The sequence below is a fragment of the Schistocerca nitens genome, chromosome 2 (assembly GCF_023898315.1).
Source record: "Schistocerca nitens isolate TAMUIC-IGC-003100 chromosome 2, iqSchNite1.1, whole genome shotgun sequence".
Taxonomy (NCBI): Eukaryota; Metazoa; Arthropoda; class Insecta; order Orthoptera; family Acrididae; genus Schistocerca; species Schistocerca nitens.
This window is the reverse complement of record NC_064615.1, coordinates 567,707,513-567,730,173: the sequence shown is the minus strand read 5'-3', so window position 1 is coordinate 567,730,173 and position 22,661 is coordinate 567,707,513. Positions and strand designations below refer to the sequence as shown.

Below are 22,661 nucleotides of genomic sequence, written 5' to 3'. Positions count from 1 at the left end.
CTACTTTTAATGGCTGTGCAATTTCACTGATTATAGTTTTTAACATAGTACAGGGCATGCCATAAATATCAGGGCTCCCTGAAGATTTGTAGCTTTTTACAATTCTTAATACTTCTTTTGGATACACTCTCTTCCACATTACCATGCTGCATTTATTCTCTAATTTCACAGCAGTTGCAGGATCTATTCCAAAGTAAGGAATTTCATCTACTGTGTTTTCCATTATTTTTATAAAATAGTCATTAAACTCATCTCGACTGCAAGAATTAGAGCAAGAGGTGGGTTTTTTTCTGTGCTCATTACCCAGATCCCATGCTGCTTTACAAGGATTGTGAGCTTCTTCAATAAATCTGACATTGCTTTCCTTCTTTGATTTTTCTACTTCCTTTCTGTAGACCCTTTTGGTCTGTAAATAACTAGAGTACAGTCTATCCTTGAAAATCTATATCTTTAGGAGTTTTGACCTCATCATTTAGTATTTGGACAATACATTTTATTTTGGCTAGTCTAGGAGTATACCACGTCTTTACTTTGTTAGTTTTTTGTCTACATTTTGATTTAACATTAGAGTATCTCTTGGGTTTTAATGGAAAATGTCCATCAAATTTCACTTTTGTGATTGAATGCAGAATTTGGTGCCAATCTATAGAATACACTGTAGTTTTGAAATCATCTAAGCTTTTATTTGTAATAACTCTATTTCTGAATACATAATTTGAATGCCAGCTGGCAATTTGTTGTGTGCTTACTGAGTTTGTCCATAACTTCATGATTACTGCATGGTGATCTGCTAGTATAGGGTCCACCACACTTCCTTTGTAGTCCAAACTATTTTTGTTTGTCACAATTGTGTCAAGACAAATAGCTCCTCTTATTGGTAGAGAGTTTCCTACGAATAGCCCATAGCTCCTTACTAAGTTCATGAAAGCTCTTTCTTTATCATTACCTTCTCCAATATGAATGTTGAAGAGTCCACATAAAGCAATTTTTGTCCCTAAGTGCACTAGATGACACAGACAGCTTTCCAAATGGTTGAGGAAATTTTCAAAATTTCCATCTGGGGAATGATACACAGAAACAACAATTAAGATGGCATCAGACAGTCCCAAAGCAGCAAATTCTAGGTCTAGATCTACACAAAATTTACTTAAGTAAATTTTATTGGCACTGAGTTAACTATTTACATACACAGCCACACCACCATGGATAGTAGTTTCTCTACACCATGCATTCACCATCTCTAAATATTCAATGTTTCTGAAGTATTCAGTTTCTGGTTGGGCTAGCCAGTGTTCACTTATACATAATACATCAGGTCTCTCTTCATCAACAAAAAGTGATAATGTATCAAGTTTTATTCTGAGGCACTGCACTTTTACACTCGCTATAACTAAGACAGCATTTTCTTCAATGATAACATTTCCTTTTTCACTGGAATGTTCTTGGTCTTGGGAGTTTATTGTATTGGTGCACTGGGCATCCTCTGGAGTAAAAAACGTTTTATCACAATGTTCTTCATCCATATACTGTTGTCCATTATTCTATATTTTAAGTCGAAATCAGCACCAATTGGAAGCTATTATTTATTCCATTTGTTTCCAGTTTTTCAACTGTAAAATTGTTGTGATTTGGGAAAGTGTTCTGTAAAAAGTTAGTTATAGTTTCAGCTGTGGTACAACATCTTAGTTTGCTTAGGTGGAACCAGGGTTTTTTATCACCATACAGCATTCCTTTTTCACTGCCACTACCTATTATGGCTTTATTTCTGTGTTCAGTACTGGCACTCACAAACGTTTGTATAGTGAGCCTCAAACACTGTTCACAAAATTTTCCATTTTCTAGCACAGTCTTGTAAGATGTTTTGTTTTCTTTTTCTGTGTCTTCAGTGGTTTTGGCCAGTTCATTTTCTTGTTTCACTATAGTCAAATTTCTTCTGCCTCTTCGCTTGTTTTTCACTTCTTTCCAGTCTGTATTGATGCCTTCTGAAGAGTTTTCATCCATCTGATTGTTTACGTCTGTATTTGGTTTGTTTTGAATGTGGGGTTGAGTTTCACTGACACACTCATTGTTTGCATTTGTACTAGATGCCAGTCTAGCAATGTTTGGGTCTTCAATGTTATTTCTCGTTGGAAAATTAGCACTTGATGAATTTGCATGCTTTTTGCTGCTGTTTTGATTGGTGATGGTGGTAGGTGATGCTTCTCTGACACACTCCAGACCTGTATTTGAACTTTGCCTCAGATTAGCGATGTTTACCTCTTTATTTCCAGCTACAATACATGGCCTGTTGTTTTCTACATCCTCTGCACACTGTCTTGCTGTGTTTCTCAATGATTAAGATGCTTCTTCACTTTGTGGTACCAATATTTCTAACTTAGAGTTTGCGGCAGTAACAGTGTCTAGTTTTTCTTTTATTTGTTTGTTATCATGGGTAAGTTTTCTCACAATCTGCGTAAGATTACTCAGTGATGCAACTAGATCAACACTGCATTGCTGTGTAAAGTACAAGATTTGTTCATGTTTTGCTGTATTAATGTCTTCTGAGGTTTCGTCAGCTAACCTAACTTCACAGTTGTCACAAACGTATTTTAAGTGACCTTTTGAGCACTTTAGAATGTGAACTTTGCTCTTGGTGAGCCCCACACATTCCATGTGAAACGATTTTCCACACCACAGTCCACACAAAACATTTAATTCCTTATTTTTAACGTTTTTCTCGCACTTAGCACAAAGCATGCTTTCACTGGACGCCATCTTTCCCAAGTGATAGGTAGAACTTGGAAGTCAGGTAGTGCCCATGTGGGCACTAACACTCACCAATTAGTATGTCTTGTCAAGTGAAACACTGTGGACTTCGTGGAAGGTGTGGAGAAAATGCAGGTGAGTCTTAAATTTTCTGACAAATGCCTTTGTACAGAGTGTGTTATCACAGAGTATGTCCTTAGCATGGGCGCGAGGCCAGAGTTGATGTTGATGCTGTGAGGAGAAGACCAGGACAGAATGAAATTAGGTTGGTGGAAGCCTCGCTATCAACCAAACTATTGTGATTCTTGAGTTTCTCCCGGCGTATTTGATAATCAAAATATCCACGGGTGTACTGCAGGTCTACAGTGTCCAACGGGCACAATATTTTGGCGATCATACATGTTGCCATCATCAGGTGAACTGACGGACTGAGCTCCTGTGAATGTGCCGGCACGGAGATCCGTATACTATGGCTGCTCAGGGGGAACTGGGTTCGGTCGCGGCGGCGGCCGATTTAAATACCCTCCGCCCGCAGCACGCTCACTCCGCCGTCCGCGCCCCGCGCCACGGTCGTGCGGTGGAACAGATTGCGATGGCGTCTGAGATGACGGCGGTGTGATGGCTCTGTCCGCCGTGGTCGTCACAACTATACATTTGCTCAATTTACTCTTGATTAACCCAATCGCTGGTTCCCAAGCCTTGCTAAGATTATAGCCACAGTCACGGTTTATGAGGTCATCATTGGTGCGAATTTCGATGGCCTCTCTAACAACGCTGTCCCAGTATCTCGATGTCTGTACCAGAATCCTCATGCGTTCATACTCCATAGCATGATTTTCTGACAAACAATGTTCAGCGACCACCGACTTGCTCAGATACATCAATCGAGTGTGCCTCTGGTGTTCACGGCATCGATCCTCGACGGTATGCATCGTCTGACCAATATACGACTTGCCGCATTAACATGGAATCTGGTACACGCCGACCTTCCTGAAACCGAGGTCATCTTTGGCGCTCGCCACCAGTGCACGAGTTGTATTCGGAGGACAAAACACAGTTCCGACCCAGTGTTTCTTCAAAATGCGGGCGATTTTCCCTGAGAGTGCACCTGTATATGGGATAAACGCAGTTCCTACCTCCTCCCTTGTGATTTCATCCATCTTCACAGGTTGTGCTGTAGTGGTTGGGCGGAGAGCACGTTGAATCTGCCACTCTGAGTACCCATTTTTTCGAAATACAGTTCTCAGATGTTCCACTTCCTGGGGTAGACACTTTGCGTCAGAGATAGTGCGTGCCCTATGTACTAGAGTTTTAAGTACCCCATTCCTCTGTGAAGGGTGGTGGCAGCTGTCTGCGTGCAAATACAGATCAGTGTGCGTTGTCTTCCGATACACCCCATGACCTAGGGTGCCGTCAGGCCTTCTCTTGACCAAGACGTCAAGGAAAGGTAGTTTACCCTCCGTTTCAGTCTCCACAGTGAATTTGATGTTGGAGTGTATGGAGTTTAGATGTGTAAGGAAGTCAAGGAGTTTATCCATACCATGTGGCCAGATGACGAACGTGTCGTCCACGTAACGGAAAAAGCAAGTAGGTTTCCATTCGGATGACGACAGGGCTTCCTCCTCGAAGTTCTCCATGTACAAATTCGCTACCACCGATGAGAGTGGGCTACCCATGGTGACTCCCTCCGTTTGTTCGTAGTATTCTCCATTAAAAAGAAAATACGTGGAAGTCAAGACATGCCTTCTCGTCAAACTTCTGACTAATCAATTCCAGTGACTCTCGCAGGGGTACCCTCGTGAACAAGGAAATGACGTCAAAACTCACCATGATATCTGACTCACCCAACGTGAAACTATCAAGGCGTTTAACAAAATCCACGGAATTGCAGATGTGATGAGGGCATTTACCCACATAAGGACTTAATATTCCCGTCAGGTATTTGGCCAACAAATATGTAGGTGCCCTGATGTTGCTGACAATGGGGCGTAATGGTACCCCCTCTTTGTGAACCTTCAGGAGTCCATATAGTCTAGGCGGTACCGGACCTTGGGGTAACAATTTCTTAGCGTCACCCTCCGGTAAATCTGCATCCTTGAGAAGCAGCATCGTCTTGTTGTCCACCTTCTTTGTAGGGTCAACGCTGATCTTCCGCTAGGAATCATCATTTAGCAGGCTCTGCATCTTATCAGTGTAGTCCTTATGGGAGACAACAACTGTAGCATTGCCTTTGTCAGCCAGTAAGACAACAATTTCAGAGCGCTCCCTCAGATCACGAATGGCCGTCTTCTCTTTACTGGTGATATTTGACTTCATCAGCTTGGATTTCGTCAACGCACGACAAGTTTCACGACGTATTTCCTCAGCTGATTCAGGCGGAAGTCGAGCTGCAACCTGTTCAACAGCACTAACAATTTCTGCGACCAGAGTGAACTTGGGGGTGGGAGCGAAGTTGAGACCTTTCTGCAAAACCGAGACCGCATCATCACTCAACACCATGCCACTCAAATTGATGACAGTCTTGCCCGGAACATGCAAAGATGGTTTGTCAAGGAGACGTGAGAACTTAGCTGTCTGACGTCCCGTAGCCTTCTTATGGGCGGAATCAGCTGCAACCCAGGTGACACCATCAATCCAATCCCAGGAAAAAGAGGCTCACTCGACTGTGTATCCGAGCAAGTTGGCAGTCGCTGAACATTGTTTGTCGGAAAATCACACTATGGAGTATGAACGCACGAGGATTCTGGTACAGACGTCGAGATACTGGGACAGCGTTGTTAGAGAGGCCATCGAAATTCGCACCAATGACGACCTCATAAACCGTGACTGTGGCTATAATCTTAGCAAGGCTTGGGAACCAGCGATTGGGTTAATCAAGAGTAAATTGAGCAAATGTATAGTTGTGACGACCACGGTGGACAGAGCCATCACACCGCCGTCATCTCAGACGCCGTCGCAATCTGTTCCACCGCGCGACCGTGGTGCGGGGCGCGGACGGCGGAGTGAGCGCGCCACGGGCGGAGGGTATTTAAATCGGCCGCCGCCGCGACCGAACCCAGATCCCCCTGAGCAGCCATAGTGTACGGATCTCCTTGCCGGTACATTCACAGGAGCTCAGTCCGTCAGTTCACCTGATGATGGCGACATGTATGATCGCCAAAATATTGTGCCCGTTGGACACTGTAGACCTGCAGTACACCCGTGGATATTTTGATAACCAAACTATTGATCTGCACTGGTAGCAGTGACGGTAATCAGCTGGTATCGAATCACATGATGGAATCAGAGGCTTGAGGTGGAAGTGAGTACATGAAGACAGAAAGCTGCTGCCTTAGCAGATGTTTTAGCGAGCCATAAATGTACAGCACTGCTAAGACCTGTGTGCAGCAAAAGGCTGCCATGTAAGCAGGAGATCCCGGGTTCGAGTCCCGGTTGGGGCACACATTTTCAACATGTCCCTAATGAAGTGTATCAACGCCTGCTTGCAGCTAGGGTGTATATTTAATTATCATTTCATTTACTTTTCAGTAACAAAATTGTTAGATGATGCTAGCATTTTCTGTACTGAATAATGAAAGTGGGTGCTGGAGGCTCTATATTGACATTTCTTTAGGTATTTAAGGTTACGTACTACGTGTCTCAATTATATCACTTATCTTTAAGAAATATTGTAGTTTGGTTACTCTCATAAGTCGAAACAATGGTTTAATTAGTTCATAAATGAGATACTAAAGTTGTGTTTATACTTTAAATATTTGACAGATATCAGTGACTGTGCAAATGTCAACAAATCTTATGTTAATTTTAGAAACATTATGAAAGAGTAGAAAGTACTGTTATAGTAGCATATCATCTCACCTTCTCCATTCTCAGCCTTTTTGGTCCTAAAAAAATTATTAAAGCTGTAATTAAATAAACAAGTATATTATTTTTTGGATATATTATTTACATATAACACATCCTTTTGTGTTACATTTATTCCTGGGTACCAAGGAAAACATTTCTCATGACAACTACTTTGGTATTTTCAGGTTCATTCATTCCTTATCACCAATCTTGCTATAGGAGATTTATTCATGGGAGTTTACCTTCTCATAATTGGAAGTGCTGATACTTACTACCGTGGAGTTTATTCAGTTCATGATCGTGACTGGAGAAGTAGTGGATTGTGTCATACTGCAGGATTTCTTAGCACCTTCTCTAGTGAATTCTCAGTGTACACACTCACTGGTTGGTTTCTTGAAACGGTTGATATTTTTTCTCTGTATAACTATTTAATTTATATATTTAACTTATTTATGTCATGTAACTTTTTTTCATAATATTTCTTGTAGCTGAAACTTAAATCAACGATCCATTTGGTACAACATGCCTGACAGACACAGCTGACTTTCTTTTCTTTCTTTTTTTGCAAGCAAAGTAAAAGTAAACCAGAGATAATCATTTTGAATAATTCAACAAAAGATCAAATTTGTGATCCTTACAGTATGCCATAGAAATGGATCACAGAAGGATATCAAACTAATGTAAAAAAAAGTCATAACACAATCTGCATATTCCGTGCAAATTTGATCTATTAACCTTACATCAGTGCATTTCTTCTGCTAATTCTGAGTGACTTGCTGTAATACTAGCAGCATAAAAAGACCTTAATACTAATTTTTTTCTAATTTTACTGTTTAATAAAATTATGACTTGAAAACTGAAACTTTGGTAGTGGTTTAAAATTTTTGGTCTTTTCTACTTTGTTACATTTCTTGTTGATAAATGAGTTTTTTGGTATCCAGTTTTTAATTAATCTTTCTGCACTGAAGGTAATTGATTACATTTAGGGTTAGGGCACAAAAATTGGTTAACTGAAATAACAGGCAATTTCGAATCTGTGCCTTTCAGGTGCATTGTGTCTGAACTCAGGAATCCCAGTGTTGTGCTTGTGATCTCCTGATCATAGATTTACAGTTTCCTTTTTTAAAAAATGTAACCCTTTTTTCTATAATTATTGTTCTTTAAAGTTGATTTCAGCTCCAACTGTAAGTATTTTGACAGAAACTCTTTCTCCAGCAGTCTTCTTTTTCTCTGTTTTTGAAATATTTCATTTGTTCAATCTTCTTTTCATTTTGTAAATAGTAAGTACTAACATTAGTTTCTAATGAATACAGACATTGTGTACTCATCTCTTCTATCTCTTAGAATTGTGCAGAAACTACAACTTGTAATCAGTATCTCCATTTCTTTTTGTTACGAGGGAAGGGATATTATTTGAAATCATACTGTATGATATTTTACTTCACCACTTCAGTTATCAAATTATTGTCTCCAGCTTGTAAACATTTTTGAATTATGTTACATACTGTTGTTACTGAGAATATATCTGAATGTAAAAAAAATAATGCTTTTTTGTTACATTTTATTGATGATAATTGACTGTGATTAACATAATATCTTCCTAAGTGCAAAGACACTTCACAGAGAATTTACTTATAGAACTTTTCAGCGTAGTTGACACTGTTTCTTCTTGTCCTTACAGTTATTGCTTTGGATAGATTCTTGGTGATACTATTTCCATTTCACGTGAGGACAATGAAAATGACAAAAACCCGAATATTGATAGCAGGAGGATGGTTGGGTGCTGCATTTTTATCAGGTCTACCTTTTATACACATCAGCTATTTTAAGTGAGTGTCTTTTATGTAAAATTATTTTATTTCCAAATTTGTCAGTCATTCTTTCATTGAGTCATTTTTTATTTAATGTCACATTTTGTATCTAATAAGTACAAAACTAATGTAATTAATTACCAGATTTTGACTCTAGAATTATGTTAATGAAACAGAGTTAACTAAATATGATGTTGAGGGAATATGGTATAGTTGTAGGTAAACAACTAGAATTCTCTCATGTACAGATTTATTCTCACTTAGCTTCTACACAGATACAAGTCCGGAGGCTAACTGCCGTTCACATCCAACATCCTGCCCCAAAGCCCTCTCCTCAAAGATAGCCCACTTGCGCACAGAAAAAATATCGATATTTATGGCGCTCTACACCACATAGCCCCCCCCCCCCCCACCCGCCCAGTATGGAGTATGTCCCTGTGAATGGGGGGGGGGGGGGATGAGAAGTTAGGAAGGTAACACACAGTTCTTCTGCGTCAGGCGGAAGCGGTTGACTGGTAGGAGACAGGGGGGGGGGGGGGGGGTGGAACCCGGTACGTCGACGGTGAAGTCAGCCAGCGACGCCGGCGGCTGCAGACGACGTCCCGTCCTGGAGTGGAGGTGTAGCACTTCGTCAGCCGGCAGACGGAGAATCACCTTGCCAGAAGGCCTAACAAAGGCATGCAAATTGCCACATGCAGCACTTCTGCTCAATTTAAAGTGGCACACCACACGAGATTCTGCACTTCCTCCCTCAGTATTGTCACACGCGAGTACCACACACACCATATCGCCATCTATGACAACAGATAATTTATGTATGTCATCAGGGTGCACATGTGTTGTGAATTCTTGGATGGCACCTGTACGAGCAATGGTAGGGATGCAGGGAGGTGTGGGAAAGCCATGGCAGGGGGAAGCATCTGCTAAGAGGGGCGTGGCAGGTGCATTGGACTGCGCAGGAGACAACCTCGGGCGATCAGCTGACAGACGAGGGAGCGTGACCGAAGGCAACGAGGAGCCAGCGTGGATTGAATGGCACAACTAAGAGCTGTCACACAAAGATGGTAACACAATGGTAGAATCCGAGTGGTTGGCAGTTCGACTGCGAGGGCTGTGAGGAGTCAAGCCCCGGGAAGATTGGCCACTCGAATTAGATGAACGCGGAGAAGGAGCAGTGCTCGGCAGAGAAGCACGCTGTGGAGAATCAATACCCAAATGCATGGTGTGGGAAGATGGATGGCCGCTCAAAGCAGGAGTGGGAGAAATAGGGGCAGAATCAGGGAGGTTCACCTGAGGCTCAATGAAAGCTGGTTTCACTCGGTTGAGTGAGACCGTGGTTACAGAGTCTTTTATGAGGAGATCCATGTTATTCTCAGAGCGTTTGATGACCTTGTAAGGATCTGTGTAGGGCGACTGAAGCGGGGCTTTGACTGAGTCGCCTCTGAGAAACACGTACTCACAAGAGTCTAGCATGCGCGGTACGTACACATGTGGAGGTGTATGAGCAGCCGGAAGTGGCGGCTGAATTTTGCTGCAGTGCAGGCGCACCCGCTCGAGAAGAGAAGGGAGTTCAGAGGGCTGTGGAAGTGGGGTCGGAGTGACTAATTCTCCAGGCAAAACCAGAGGTTGGCCATACACAAACTCAGCTACGGAACCCTTGAGGTCTTCCTTGAAAGTCGCACGAAGGCCAAGGAGCACGAAGGGCAGTGCCTCTGTCCATAGTGAGTCATGGCAACGCAGGACAGACTTTAAGGTGCGATGCCATCGCTCGACAAGCCCATTGCTTTGGGGGTGGTATGCAGAAGTATGAATTTTGACAATACCACACATTTTACATAAGTCAGAGAAAACTGAAGACTCGAATTGTTGCCCCTGGTCAGTGGTGAGGTAAACAGGTGAGCCAAATCTAGAGATCCACGAATCTAAGAATGCTCGACTTACTGTCTCGGAGGTAATGTTTGGAATAGGCACAGCCTCAGCCCACCGAGTCATCCTGTCAATAGCTGTAAACAAGTAATGGAAACCCTCGGAGGGGGGCAAAGGGCCTACGAGGTCAACATGAACATGGTGAAACCGGCCTGGCAGTTGGGCAAAACAGCCAAGGGGTGGAGAAGTGTGCCTGGAAACTTTGTTCTGTTGACACACCATGCATGCCCTTGCCCAAGACTGACAGTCACGGCGCATGTCTCTCCAGACAAACCGTTCAGCTACCAGACGGGTGGAAGCTTTGACACTGGGGTGTGCTAATGTGTGTAGTTTGTCAAAGACCTGGCGTTGAAGGGGCTTAGGAATGAATGGCCGCAACGTACCAGTCGATTCATCACACCACACTAAATCAGATATGCCAGGGAAATTAGAGCGTACCGGTTGGAGAGAGGAGCTGTGGTCTGAAATTAACTGCACGGTATCGGGGTCTGCCAATTGCAACCGAGGTAGGTCCGTTAAGTCAATTAAGGTTGTGAAAGCACCAACACATGAGAGAAAATCAGCGACCACATTGTCCGCTCCTCGGATGTAGCGAATGTCATTTGTAAATTGCAAGATGTAATCGATGTGATGAAAGCGTCGTGGGGGGCGGATCAGCCGCAGGATTTTTTATGGCAGGAACCAACGGCTTGTGATCAGTGAGCACATAGAAATCTCGTCCCTCAACATCAGTTCTGAAGTGTCTTATGGCCTCGTAAACTGCAAGTAATTCTCTGTCGAATGCTGAGTATTTCTTCTGCGTGTTGTTTAGCTTTTTTGAGAAAAACTGCAGGGGGGGGCGTAACATCATTGTATGTCTGATTCAGTACTGCGCCGATAGCATTGTCACTAGCGTCAGTAGTGATAAACATTATGGCATCCGCCTGTGGGTGAGCAATAGTGACAGCGGAGGCCAACAGCTGTTTGAGTTCATTAAGTGCCTTGTCCATGTCTGGTGTCTATGGTACCTGGCGGGTGCCAGAAGTTTGTGGGCAAGCGAGAGCATCTGTGAGAGGAGCCTGCACCGCAGAAGTGGCTGGCAAATGTTTCTGGTAATAATTAACTGTTCTGATGAACCTGTGTAATTCCCTATACGTCTGAGGGCGTAGCACCTTGAGAACAGGCTTTATCTTGTCCTGTGGTGGTGTCAGACCGTCCGATGACACAACATAACTTAGGAATGTGACGGATGACTGGTGCAATTGAGTCTTTTTATTGTTCAGTTCAATACCAGCGGCTGCTAAAATATCCGTCACGACTTGAACACGCTCCTCACTCTATTCTAAAGTAGAACCAAAAACCAATATGTCATCCATGTATACGAAACAAAAGTCTAGATGGGATAAAGTTTGATTGATGAAACGCTGCCACGTTTGGAGGGCGTTTTTCAACCCAAACGGCATAAATTTGTATTGGAACAGCCCAAAGGGAGTGGTTATGGCAGTCTTTTCAATGTCCTCCGGAGCCATATGAATCTGATGAAATGCGTGCTTACAGTCCAAAACAGAGAAGTACTTTGCACCTGCGAACACATGATTGAAGTCTGCGATGTGTGGGACCGGATATTTATCAATGATGGTGCGGACATTTAAATGCCTATAGTCTCCGACCATACGCCAAGTACCGTCTTTCTTTTGGTCAAACAGGATAGGACTAGCCCGGCAACCGGAAGAAGGTTCAATTATTCCCTTTTGTAACAGATCGTCCAATTGTTCTTTTGCAATTTTCATAAATTCCGGCTTGAGGCGGCGTGGACGTTGCGATATGGGCGGCCCATCGGTTAGACGTAACCAATGAACTGTGCCGTTAGTGACTACTGCAATACGTGGCGCGGCACGACAGTCTGATGTCCGTGAAGTGGAGCAGGCAGTGGCGGACGGGCCAAGCTGTGGCGCTGAGGGCACAGAAGTACAGGTGTGCCACCTGCTCGTAGGCTGCGTAAAGGCTGCACACGTGTTAACATGGGCGAGGTTGGTACACTGGTTCTTGGTAGCGGGCCGTGCTGCTACGAGCGCTGTAGGCATGAGTGGGTGTGGCCGGACAGCAGATGGCCGTAGTTCATTGCCACGAGTTTGGCAAGTTAATTGTCCATTCGGAACGCAAGGAGCATGAGCACTCGGGCATACCCTATCATTACAAAAGGGGGTGCTGACACAGTTTACAGAGTTCACAACATTGTTGTTAACGTGCACGGGTACGGGAACACCAGATTGGCATGGACTGACCTTGTCTGTAGCCGACGAGTCGTCTGCTTGTAGTGCCGCGAGGCGTTGTTGTGTGGAGGCCAACTCGTGGTGTACGTCGCGAAGATGCAGCAGCATTTCCTTATGTTCCATCCGCAACTTCGAAGACTTGGCGCACTCCACTAGCCACTTGTTTGTCCAAGATTGCAGCTCCAAGGATAGGTTTACACACTTCTTAGCACAGCACACATGTTTGGTGTTAGCCGAACTGTCACTCGGCGAAGCGAAAGGAATATGTTTGTTAAGGGCGGGGTAAAACACAGTATTTTGCACAAAATCTAGTGACAACTGATAGTGCTTGAGGAAATCAATTCCGAGAATAGGTTCTTCAATTGTTGACACTAGAAACGTCCACTCCAGCTTGCACTCGGGCGAAAGTTTCACTGTATACAAAGTGGAACCCGAACACTGTAGGGTAGACAAGTTCACTGCACGAAGTACTGTTTTGTGTGGTTGCACTTTATTGGTTACTAGGTGAACCGGCAGCAAAGAGACGTCTGTGCCAGTGTCTACCAGAAAACACACACCTGATTGTAAATCGCGAACATAGACTCGACCACACTTACTGTTATTGTCCGAAACGGAGTGCAACGTGGGATGGTGCCCGTTGTTTACATCGCAGGAGGTGGCACCGTAGCCTACCTGCGGTTGGAGTTTGGGTAAGAACACGGTGACTGGCATTTGTGAGCTTGCTCCCCGAATCTCGCATGGAAGAAACAGTAAGGTTGGGCGGGCCTGTGCTCCTGTGGGTAGTTGCTAGGTGACGGAGTATGTGCCCCAGAGTCTTCCACAGAGGCCGATGCACTGTCGTTGCGGGGAGTTGAAGGTGCAGGCAGGACGGCTAGTTTAACAAACTTTTTGTTAGCAGCACCAGACAAGGGCGTGGTGTCAGAAAGCGTCTTAATGCGGTCACGTCCAGAATGCAGTGCACAGAGCTCACATTGCCTGGCGGAGTATGCTCTGTCGGCGGCGCGTAAATGTTCATTTAGTGGCCTATCTTCATACACAGAGATTGCAGTCTGGACAGGCAAAGGCAGCTTTTCAGTCCAGATTTCTGTGAGCGTGTCATCAGGCATAACTTGCTCATCGACGAGAAGATGGGTGCACCGCCACAGCTGGGATGGAGACCAATCGTCGAGACGCTCTTCGTAGATGAGCTGTCGCATATTTTCTCTCCTGGTTTTAGAGACGCGCTCCAGTATCATCTGTTTCGCCACAGCATACTTCCCTGCTAGGGGGGTTGCTTTGACCAGATCGTAAATTAAATCGACACGGTCGTGAAGATGGTTCATGAGGCAGGCGAAGCGTGCGTTGTCGTCCAAAGCACAGACATTGAATGTTTGCTCAACCAGGTTAAACAGAACTCCGGGTGAGCGGGTTTGAAGTCTGGTAATTTCGTCAGATTCGGCACTGCAGTCACTGTGGAGGTGCGCCTATTACTTCAGCCGGAAGTAGAGCATGCAGAAGATTGCGAGTCCAAATTATTGGCGTCCCGTAATGCGGGAATCGTGAAATTCACTTGACGATGGGGGGCGGCTGAGAAGCAACGGACGCTCGAACGGTGTGAGGATCATAGTCAAAATTTGCATTCTCATTGACGTGGTAGCTCGGAGAGAAGCCACAAGTGCTTAAGTACACCGGTGAATGTCCGTTATGCACACAGTATTCACTCGACCGTGAGTGGTGGGTCTGGTTGTAGATGTCGGAGTAATTACTGTCCAGCACAGAATTGTTGACCTGATTAGAAGCAACACAAGGATCCCACACACGTCCACTAGGATGACTAGCCGGCGCGGAAGGATACACACGTGGCAGGAACTGATTCGAGTTTGAATTTACTACTGGATTTTCCAAAGTAGCAAAACCTTGCTCGATGCCACGAACTGTATTGAATTGTGTGTTCGACACAGGAGTAGGAATGTTCTGACCAACACTCTGTGGAGAACACGTGGGAAGGTCCAGGCTAACAAAGCCAGAGTCCATGACTGTTGGCGGTTGGAAGAAACTGGCAGCACTCGATGAATTCCACTGCATGTTCTGGCTGAAGGATTCCGAAGATTCTTGCGGCATGTCCACTATGATGGCAGGAGTGCTGGAGAGATGTTGCTGGAATCCGGGCGGTGGTGAATGCTGAAAGGCCATTCTCTGGAGCTGAACAAAGGCCCTCGTGATCGCGGAGAAACCTGACATGGTAGGCGCGTAAATAACCTTCGGGTGGTAACTCGGATGCATATTACACAAAAACGGGGTCACCAGTGAGGGAATATGGTATAGTTGTAGGTAAACAACTAGAATTCTCTCATGTACAGATTTATTCTCACTTAGCTTCTACACAGATACAAGTCCGGAGCCTAACTGCCTTTCATGTCCAACATCCTGCCCCAAAGCCCTCTCCTCAAAGATAGCCCACTTGCGCACAGAACAAATATCAATATTTATGGTGCTCTACGCCGCAATGTCATTAATGGGTCTTACTGTCGGTGAATTAATTTCAGTTGGAACACACACACTTTTCAATGCTGCTCATAAAAAGCACAGTATTATAAGTGCAAATTGTGAAAAATACCAGTACTGTAGGCATAGAGTAACAAATTTGATGGTTCGATGCATAATCTGATTCTATGGTTTCATCAAGATCCAAGCATTATTATGTTAGATTGTACAGAGAGGCCATAGAAATTCAAATTCACTAATACAAAATTAATTGAAAAGATGAACAACTGAAATGAGACAAGTTGTGGTCTGTATTGGGAAATGCAACAAACAGCACCAACTCTTCCCCATGAAAAGCTCCATAACCAACACCATTGTGACTATGTGATATCAGGCAGTGGTCTGATGATGTCATAACTTAACTGCTGTGTGGATATGTACAAACAGCTCAACTTGCTGACCTTGTTCAAGTTTGAAATTACTGTTTGAATCTTCATAGCCTCTGAAGAGATCTCTAGCATTAGGAGATGAACATTGTCATGAAAATATGCCTTGGACCAGAGCCTGATGTCCATAAAATGAAATTCGCAAAGCTCATAAATACTGGGTGTAAACACCTATATTGTATGTCCACATATTACTGTCTGTGAAGGGGTTCACTCTTAATAGTCATGTGATAAAATTCTTCAGAAACTATTAAATGACCATGACAACAGATAAGGCCAAGACATAGTGTTGGCTAAACAATGTCATGAAAAGTGTTTTGTGTTCTTTTTTGTTTTATCCATTGTAAGAAGGTTGGTGTGTCAATTATCAATACTTGTAATCATGTCAATGGTTAAGATAATTAAATGATATCATATTGTAATTGTTTAGTCTCCAAGCCATATTTGATATTAATAACATTAAACTATAATGCATTTTACGGTTGTTTCTCACTCTGCACAGGAATTTTTATGGAAGATCTGGAGTTTGCCTTGCACTGCACATAACACCACAGAAATATAATGGATGGGAATATTCAGTGTTTGTATTCCTCTGTAAGTATGTAAGGAGACTTTGGTCTTTATTTAGAATATTATCTCTGTCTTTTAATCCTTTTTGTGTGACTTTGACTCTGTATTATGGCAAGAACCAATAAGGTATTATGGCTTATGATAAGTTGAAATTTATTGATATATAAGAAAACACATATATAAATATATAAATGGCATAAATAGTTTCCAGAGCTCCTTTCTCAATCTGTGAATAATTTCCTTAGAAGATGATGTCGTGTCCATCATATTTTTTTGTATGATAAAACCACACCCACACTGCACACTGACACATCAATTTCCAGCATCTGTTGTTTGGGGAGCATGTACATCGCTAAACAGGATACCAACTTGAGTCAGTTCTGTAGCAATGAGAATGTCATGTCGCACTGTAATGCTCTCTGAAACCCTATCCCTTTCTTTAGCTGTGCTTAAAAGAATAAGAAACATGCTGAAGATTTGGTACAATCTTGCATCAGTACTTTATGTTGTCCATAAACAGTTGTAACTCCTTCAAATTGTAGGGTTTAGGAGTTTTCTCTGTGGCTGTGAGATGGTGACTGATTTCTTTTACTCCATCTTTACTTGTGATTTGGCCCACATATTGGTAACAAAGCTGCACTTGCTCACATTTTATGCCTGTTTCCTCTAACTGATGGAAAAAGACACTTAAATTGTCCATGTGCTTCTCTCTGTTTGTGCAAGTAATAATTACACTCTGAGATAAAAAGAATTATGCTCCATGGTGTTAGGCAAATTGATATTCTTACAAGTATTAATGGAAAACACAAAATTGCAAACTTTGGTTGCTGATGGGTGAAGCTGAGATGCTGCAGTGCAATTCCACTATGCACCTGGCAAGGGTAGTAATCATTTAATGTACATGGTTGGGCAGTAACTGTGCCTTTTAGACAGGTGAACAATATATACAGATGTCTGCATTTGAGGTAGGATGTGCAGCTGGGCTCAAAGAAGCCAGTTGCAGTAATCGCCATGTTGCTGAACATTGGAATAAGAGTGATGCCACTATTCAACGATGTTGGCAGGATGTGTGAGCCATGACTGAATGGGGCATCAAGATGGATGCTGTTGACCTAGAGAGATGACTGAACATGAGGACCAAGCAATCATCAGAAAGGCACTCAGAGCCGAACAAGCAGTCATCATACAGGGACTCAGAACTCCAGATTCATTATTATCATTGATCCAACATGTAACTGGTGCTTCAGTGATCACAAGGACCATTCATTGGTGGCTCACAGAAGGGGGTTAATCTCTTGGTGCCCCTTGTGTTGACCGCCATTGACCTCTGTACACCAACAAGTTTATTTACAGTGGTGTTGGGCACACAGCCTGAAATCTCATTGAGTGGAGTAGAACTGTCTTCAGTGATGAGTCCTGCTTCAAATTGAGCTCAGATGACCACCAAAGGTGTGTCTGATGACACGACAGACAGCAGTGAGACACCACTCTGAATGTCACTCACCATATGGCCCAACAGCTGGGAGTGGTGATCTGGAGTGCCATTTCATTTCATAACAGCAGCCCTTCTGTTGTTATCCATGGTGCCCTTATAGCACAGCAGTACAATGACTATACTCTATATCCCATTTTGTTATCCTCCATGCCAAGCCATCCAGGGTCTACATTTCAGCAAGATAATGGCTGCCGTAACACAGTGACAGTTTCTACTGTTTGTCTTTATGTTTACCAATCCTACCTTGGCCAGTAAGATTACCAGATCTTTTCCGAATTAAGCATTTAGGACCCCCCAACCAGCTCAGAATTTTGATGATCTAACATGCCAAATAAACAGAATTTGGCATTACATCCCTCAGAAGGCCATCTAACAACTCTGTCAATCAATGCCAAGCTGAATAACTGCTTGCATAAGAGCCAGAGGTGGAGAAACCCATTATTGACTTGCTCAAATGGGAGGGAGGTGGTGGTCTTTCTCTTGAATAAATTGTACAATTGTTTTTGAAATTGTAATCATTTGTTTGTCTGTACATGTACATCACATCTACTGAATTCCATCCCATTCAGATAATTCCTTTGTGGTGTTGTTTTTTTTTCCATATCACTTAAATAGTAACTGGTAAATTCTGCGTTAGGTTGTGTCCATTGCCCAGTAGTATCAGAAGATGGAAGGATGCTGGCAATGGCAAAAGGCAAAAGTAAATGTTGATTGCCACTAATATTATGCTGTTTGTTGTCTAATGGTAATGAAATAACCAGCTGCAATATTAATCTTAGAAAAATTTTTGCCTCACATTAGTTTCAATCCCAGTTTCTTTGTGTGAGATAATCAGGTATTCTATTATTCTTTGGTCATTAATTACAGATTTTTAAGACACCATAGAGGTGAAAATTGCCATAACCTTAATGAATTATGATTAGCTAAGTGGCACATTAACTTAAACATGTACAAGTATACCTACACCTGTACTCCATGAGTTGCCCTAAGTTACTGGTGGAAGTTATACACTGAGATGCCAAAAGCCATGGGGTAGCAATATGCACACATATAGATGGCAGTAGTATCATGCACTCAAGGTATAAATGGGCAGTGCATTGATGGAGGAGTCATCTGTACTCAGGTGATTCATGTGAAAATGTTTCTGACATGATTATGGCCACATGACAGGAATTAAAAGACTTTGAATGCATAGTGGTAGTTGGAGCAGACACATGAGGCATTCCACTCTGGAAATCATTAGGATATTCAATATTCCGAGAAGCACAGTGTCAAGAGTGTGATGAGAATACTATATTTCAGGCACTACCTCTCACAATCAACAATGTGGAGAGAGTAGTGGCATTGTCAGTGCTAACAGACAAGCAACACTGCAAGAAATGACTGCAGAAATCAATTGGGACATACAACAAATGTATCTGTTAGGACACTGCAGTAAAATCTGGCATTTACGGACTATGGCAGCAGACAACTGGCACGAGAGCCTTTGCTAATGGCACGACATCACCTGCAACAGCTCTCCTGGGTTCATGACCATCTCAGTTGGACCCTAGACAACTCGAAAACCATGGCCTGGTTAGATGAATCCTGATTTTATTTGGTAAGAGCAGATGGTAGGGTTCAAGTGTGGTGCAGACAACATGAAGCTGTGTGCCCAAGTTGTCAGCAAGGCACTGTGCAAGCTGGCGGTGGATCCATAATGGCGTGGGTTGTGTTTGCATGGGATGGACTGGATCCTCCGGTCAAACTGAACCGATCATTGAGTGGAAATGTTTATGTTTGGCTACTTGGAGACCATTTCCAGCCATTCATGTACTTCATGTTCCCATATAAAGAGAGAATTTTTATGGATGACAATATGCTGCATCACTGGACCACAATTGTTCTAGACAGTTCAGGCAAATGTTTTGGCCACCCAAACTGCCCAACATGAATCCTATCAAACATTTATGGGGCATAATCAAGAGGTTGGTTCATGTACAAAACTGTGCACTGGCAACACTTTCGCAATTATGGATGGCTATAGAGGCAGCATGGCTCATATTTCTGCAGGGGACTTCTGGCAACTTGTTGAGTCCATACCACATCACATTGCTGCACTATACTGTACTAAAAGAGGCCCAACATGATATTAGGAGGTATCCTAGGACTTTTGTCACCTCAGTGTAAGTTGCGCCATTATTATTTCCTTTATTTTTTATTCCAGCACTAAATGTCCTCAAATAGAACCAGTCACTAAGTCCTATTAATTCAAATTTCTTTAATTTTACTGTCATAGTCATCTCATGATATATATTCAGAAGCTAGTATATGCTGTTTTACTGTCCTCGAAAGTATGTCCCCAGAATATTAACAGGAAACCACACCTGATCCGCATCTCACCTCTTGCCGTGTCTGCCATTGGAGTTGGGTGAGCATTTCTGTGACATTCTCACACTTGCCAAACAATTCTCTGGCAGATGATGCTGCCATTCTGGATCTTCTCTATTTCTTTTATTAATCCTAGCTGATAATAGTTCCAGACTGATGAGTAATACTCAAAAATCAATCAAACAGTGATTCTGTAAGCTGCTGGCTTCACAAGCAAACTAAATTTTCAATACTACAGGTTCAACCAGGTTAATCTTGAATAGGTTGATCTTGGTGCAGCTGATCTCTTTTTTAAAACTATTCCTTTACTGAAAACGCCACTGAGGGAACATGAAAGGGACATGGTGATAAAGACAAGAAAAATAGAGAAAATAAAAACTGATCGACTAAAAAGAAAAAATATTGAACAATAAACAAACAAAAGTCAGTGAAGTACATTTTGTTTACAGAGTGTACATAAATTTGAAGTCTAGTGGTTGACAAACACGGAGCATCTGCTTAAAACACATTAACACCTCTAAACTTCTAATATACTGGTACTGAAGCAGGGGATGGTACAATCCAAACTGTATCTGTGGTGAAGCAATTGCCCAGCACCTTATTATTGTAATGCATGTTATCTTCGGCGACAAGGTTGTGTGTCATGTAGTCATTGTACGCATTCATCATAACAAGGTTTTTATTCATTATGCCAGTATGTAAGACTGAAGCTGTGATTCTATGGTAACTGCTGTTTAACAAGAGTCCTATCATAAGGGACTTTCATTTTAATACTATAGCTCTTCACAGTGTCAAGATTTAGACAGCAGCCACAGGAAGCATGGAACAAATTTTACCCAACCATGGTGGCATCCGACAATCAAAGGCTTGAGGAGATACATGACTCTGAGGAAGATGCTTTGGAGATTTTAAGGATAAGAGAAAGTACTCCAATTTGTGTGTAATATTAGAGAATAAGAGCAGGCCTCATAATGGGATTGCATGATGTAAGATGGTTAATCTATTCCTCATTAGGATCATTGTGCAACTAGGCAATTTTATTACTAAACATCAGTTTGGAAATGATGAATATGGCATGATAAAATTTGTTTGTGAACATAGCTAGTGATGTAACTGTGAAGAATGAAGGATGTGCTCAGGTTTGCTATTAATTTTTGTGTTATATCGCACTTTAAACAAGAGCATCTACTGTGTCTGGTATGTGGCCTGAATTATGCAACACGTGACACACGATATCCAGCTTGACTGACTGCTGTTGCTATCAAGCCTATACAAATTCAAGTGGTTAGCCCCACCTCACTTGAGAGAATTCTCACTCAGTGTTAGCATTTCACAAGTGGCCTTAAGTTTTCAATTGTTAACCATATTGTGTAATAGAAAAAAGGTGGTTTGACAACTACTTCATTATGAGTACCAAAGTCATCACAAACAAGGAAATTGCTAATCTTTGACAGTGTATCAGTTGTGCTAAATATGTATCTCTCAGGTTACTGGTGCATGATAAGTTGCCCTTTTTTCTTATATTTATCCAGATGCAGCTTCATTTTGAATCATCCTCTTTTTAGAAGGTTTATATGTGCTGAATGTATTTTGTGTAACTTGATTTATTTAAATGTGTCTCTTTGCAACTGTGAGCTACATTTTCATTTTCAGACATCTGTGATTTATATTGACCAAGAGTACAATATTTCTTACAGTCTTGAATCTGGCATCATTCTCTGTTATTGCTGTCGGGTATACGTCAATGTTTGTGATAGCGAGGACAACTCAACAAGCAGCACAAATGAATCAGAAAACTGCTGAGTCAGCAGTGATTGCCCGCCGAATGACTCTTATTGTTGCTACAGATGCAGCTTGCTGGATGCCTATCATATGCTTGGGAATACTGTCTTTGGCAGGAACGACAGTCCCTCCACAGGTACACAAAATGTTCTTTTCTAATATATAGCAGGTCTTTCAGCTGTTGTTGGTAAAAATTTTCTGTTGAGTTCTTCCCTTTCATTTGCTATAAAATGCTTACTCTGTATTTTTTTAGCAGGGCTGATTTCTTTTGGGCCAAAAATCAGAACTAGCAAATTTTAATGAGACTTTTTTCTTTTGTATTATCTAATTTTAATACCATACTGAGTACATCCACATTTTATGGGTTTATGCTGCCCATGGAAAACTTAATGCCAATACAAAATGTGTACTTTAAATATACAATGAGCTGATACTATAATAATAATAATAATAATAATAATAATAATAACAATAATAATAATAATACTATTTTGTTGCTTCTTCACAAAGGAATGCAAGGGCAGAAAAAGTTAGTGCTGGCCCTGCTTCCACAATAATTGCTTCTCTTGCTATCCTTACTCAAGTGACTGCATCAGGTGTTGTTGTTGTTGTTGTTGTTGTTGTTGTGGTCTTCAGTCCAGAGATTGGTTTGATGCAGCTCTCCATGTTACTCTATCCTGTGCAAGCCTCTTCATTTCTAAGTAACTACTGCAAACTACATCCTTCTGAATTTGCTTAATGTGTTGATCTCTTGGTCTCCCTCTTCAATTTTTACCCTCTGTGCTTCCCTCCAGTACTAAATTGGTGATGCCTTGATACCTCAGAATGGGTCCTGCAACCGATCCCTTCTTCTAGTCAAGTTGTGTCGCAAATTCCTCTTCTCCCCAATTCTACTCAGTACCTCCTCATTAGTTACATGATCTGTCCATCTAATCTTCAGCATTCTTCTGTAGCA

At 42.4% G+C, this 22,661-nt stretch overlaps 1 protein-coding gene across 1 annotated transcript in view; it reads left to right on the top strand.

The window, feature by feature from the left end:
- The window catches only part of LOC126235161 (G-protein coupled receptor GRL101-like), a 364,334-nt gene that overhangs the window by 317,266 nt on the left and 24,407 nt on the right, over positions 1-22,661 (top strand). Inside the window, exons 21-24 of the mRNA XM_049943894.1 lie at positions 6,777-6,975; positions 8,273-8,420; positions 15,992-16,083; positions 21,622-21,842. Of these exons, the coding sequence (XP_049799851.1) occupies positions 6,777-6,975; positions 8,273-8,420; positions 15,992-16,083; positions 21,622-21,842 (660 nt within the window). The remainder of the gene's footprint in view (positions 1-6,776; positions 6,976-8,272; positions 8,421-15,991; positions 16,084-21,621; positions 21,843-22,661) is intronic.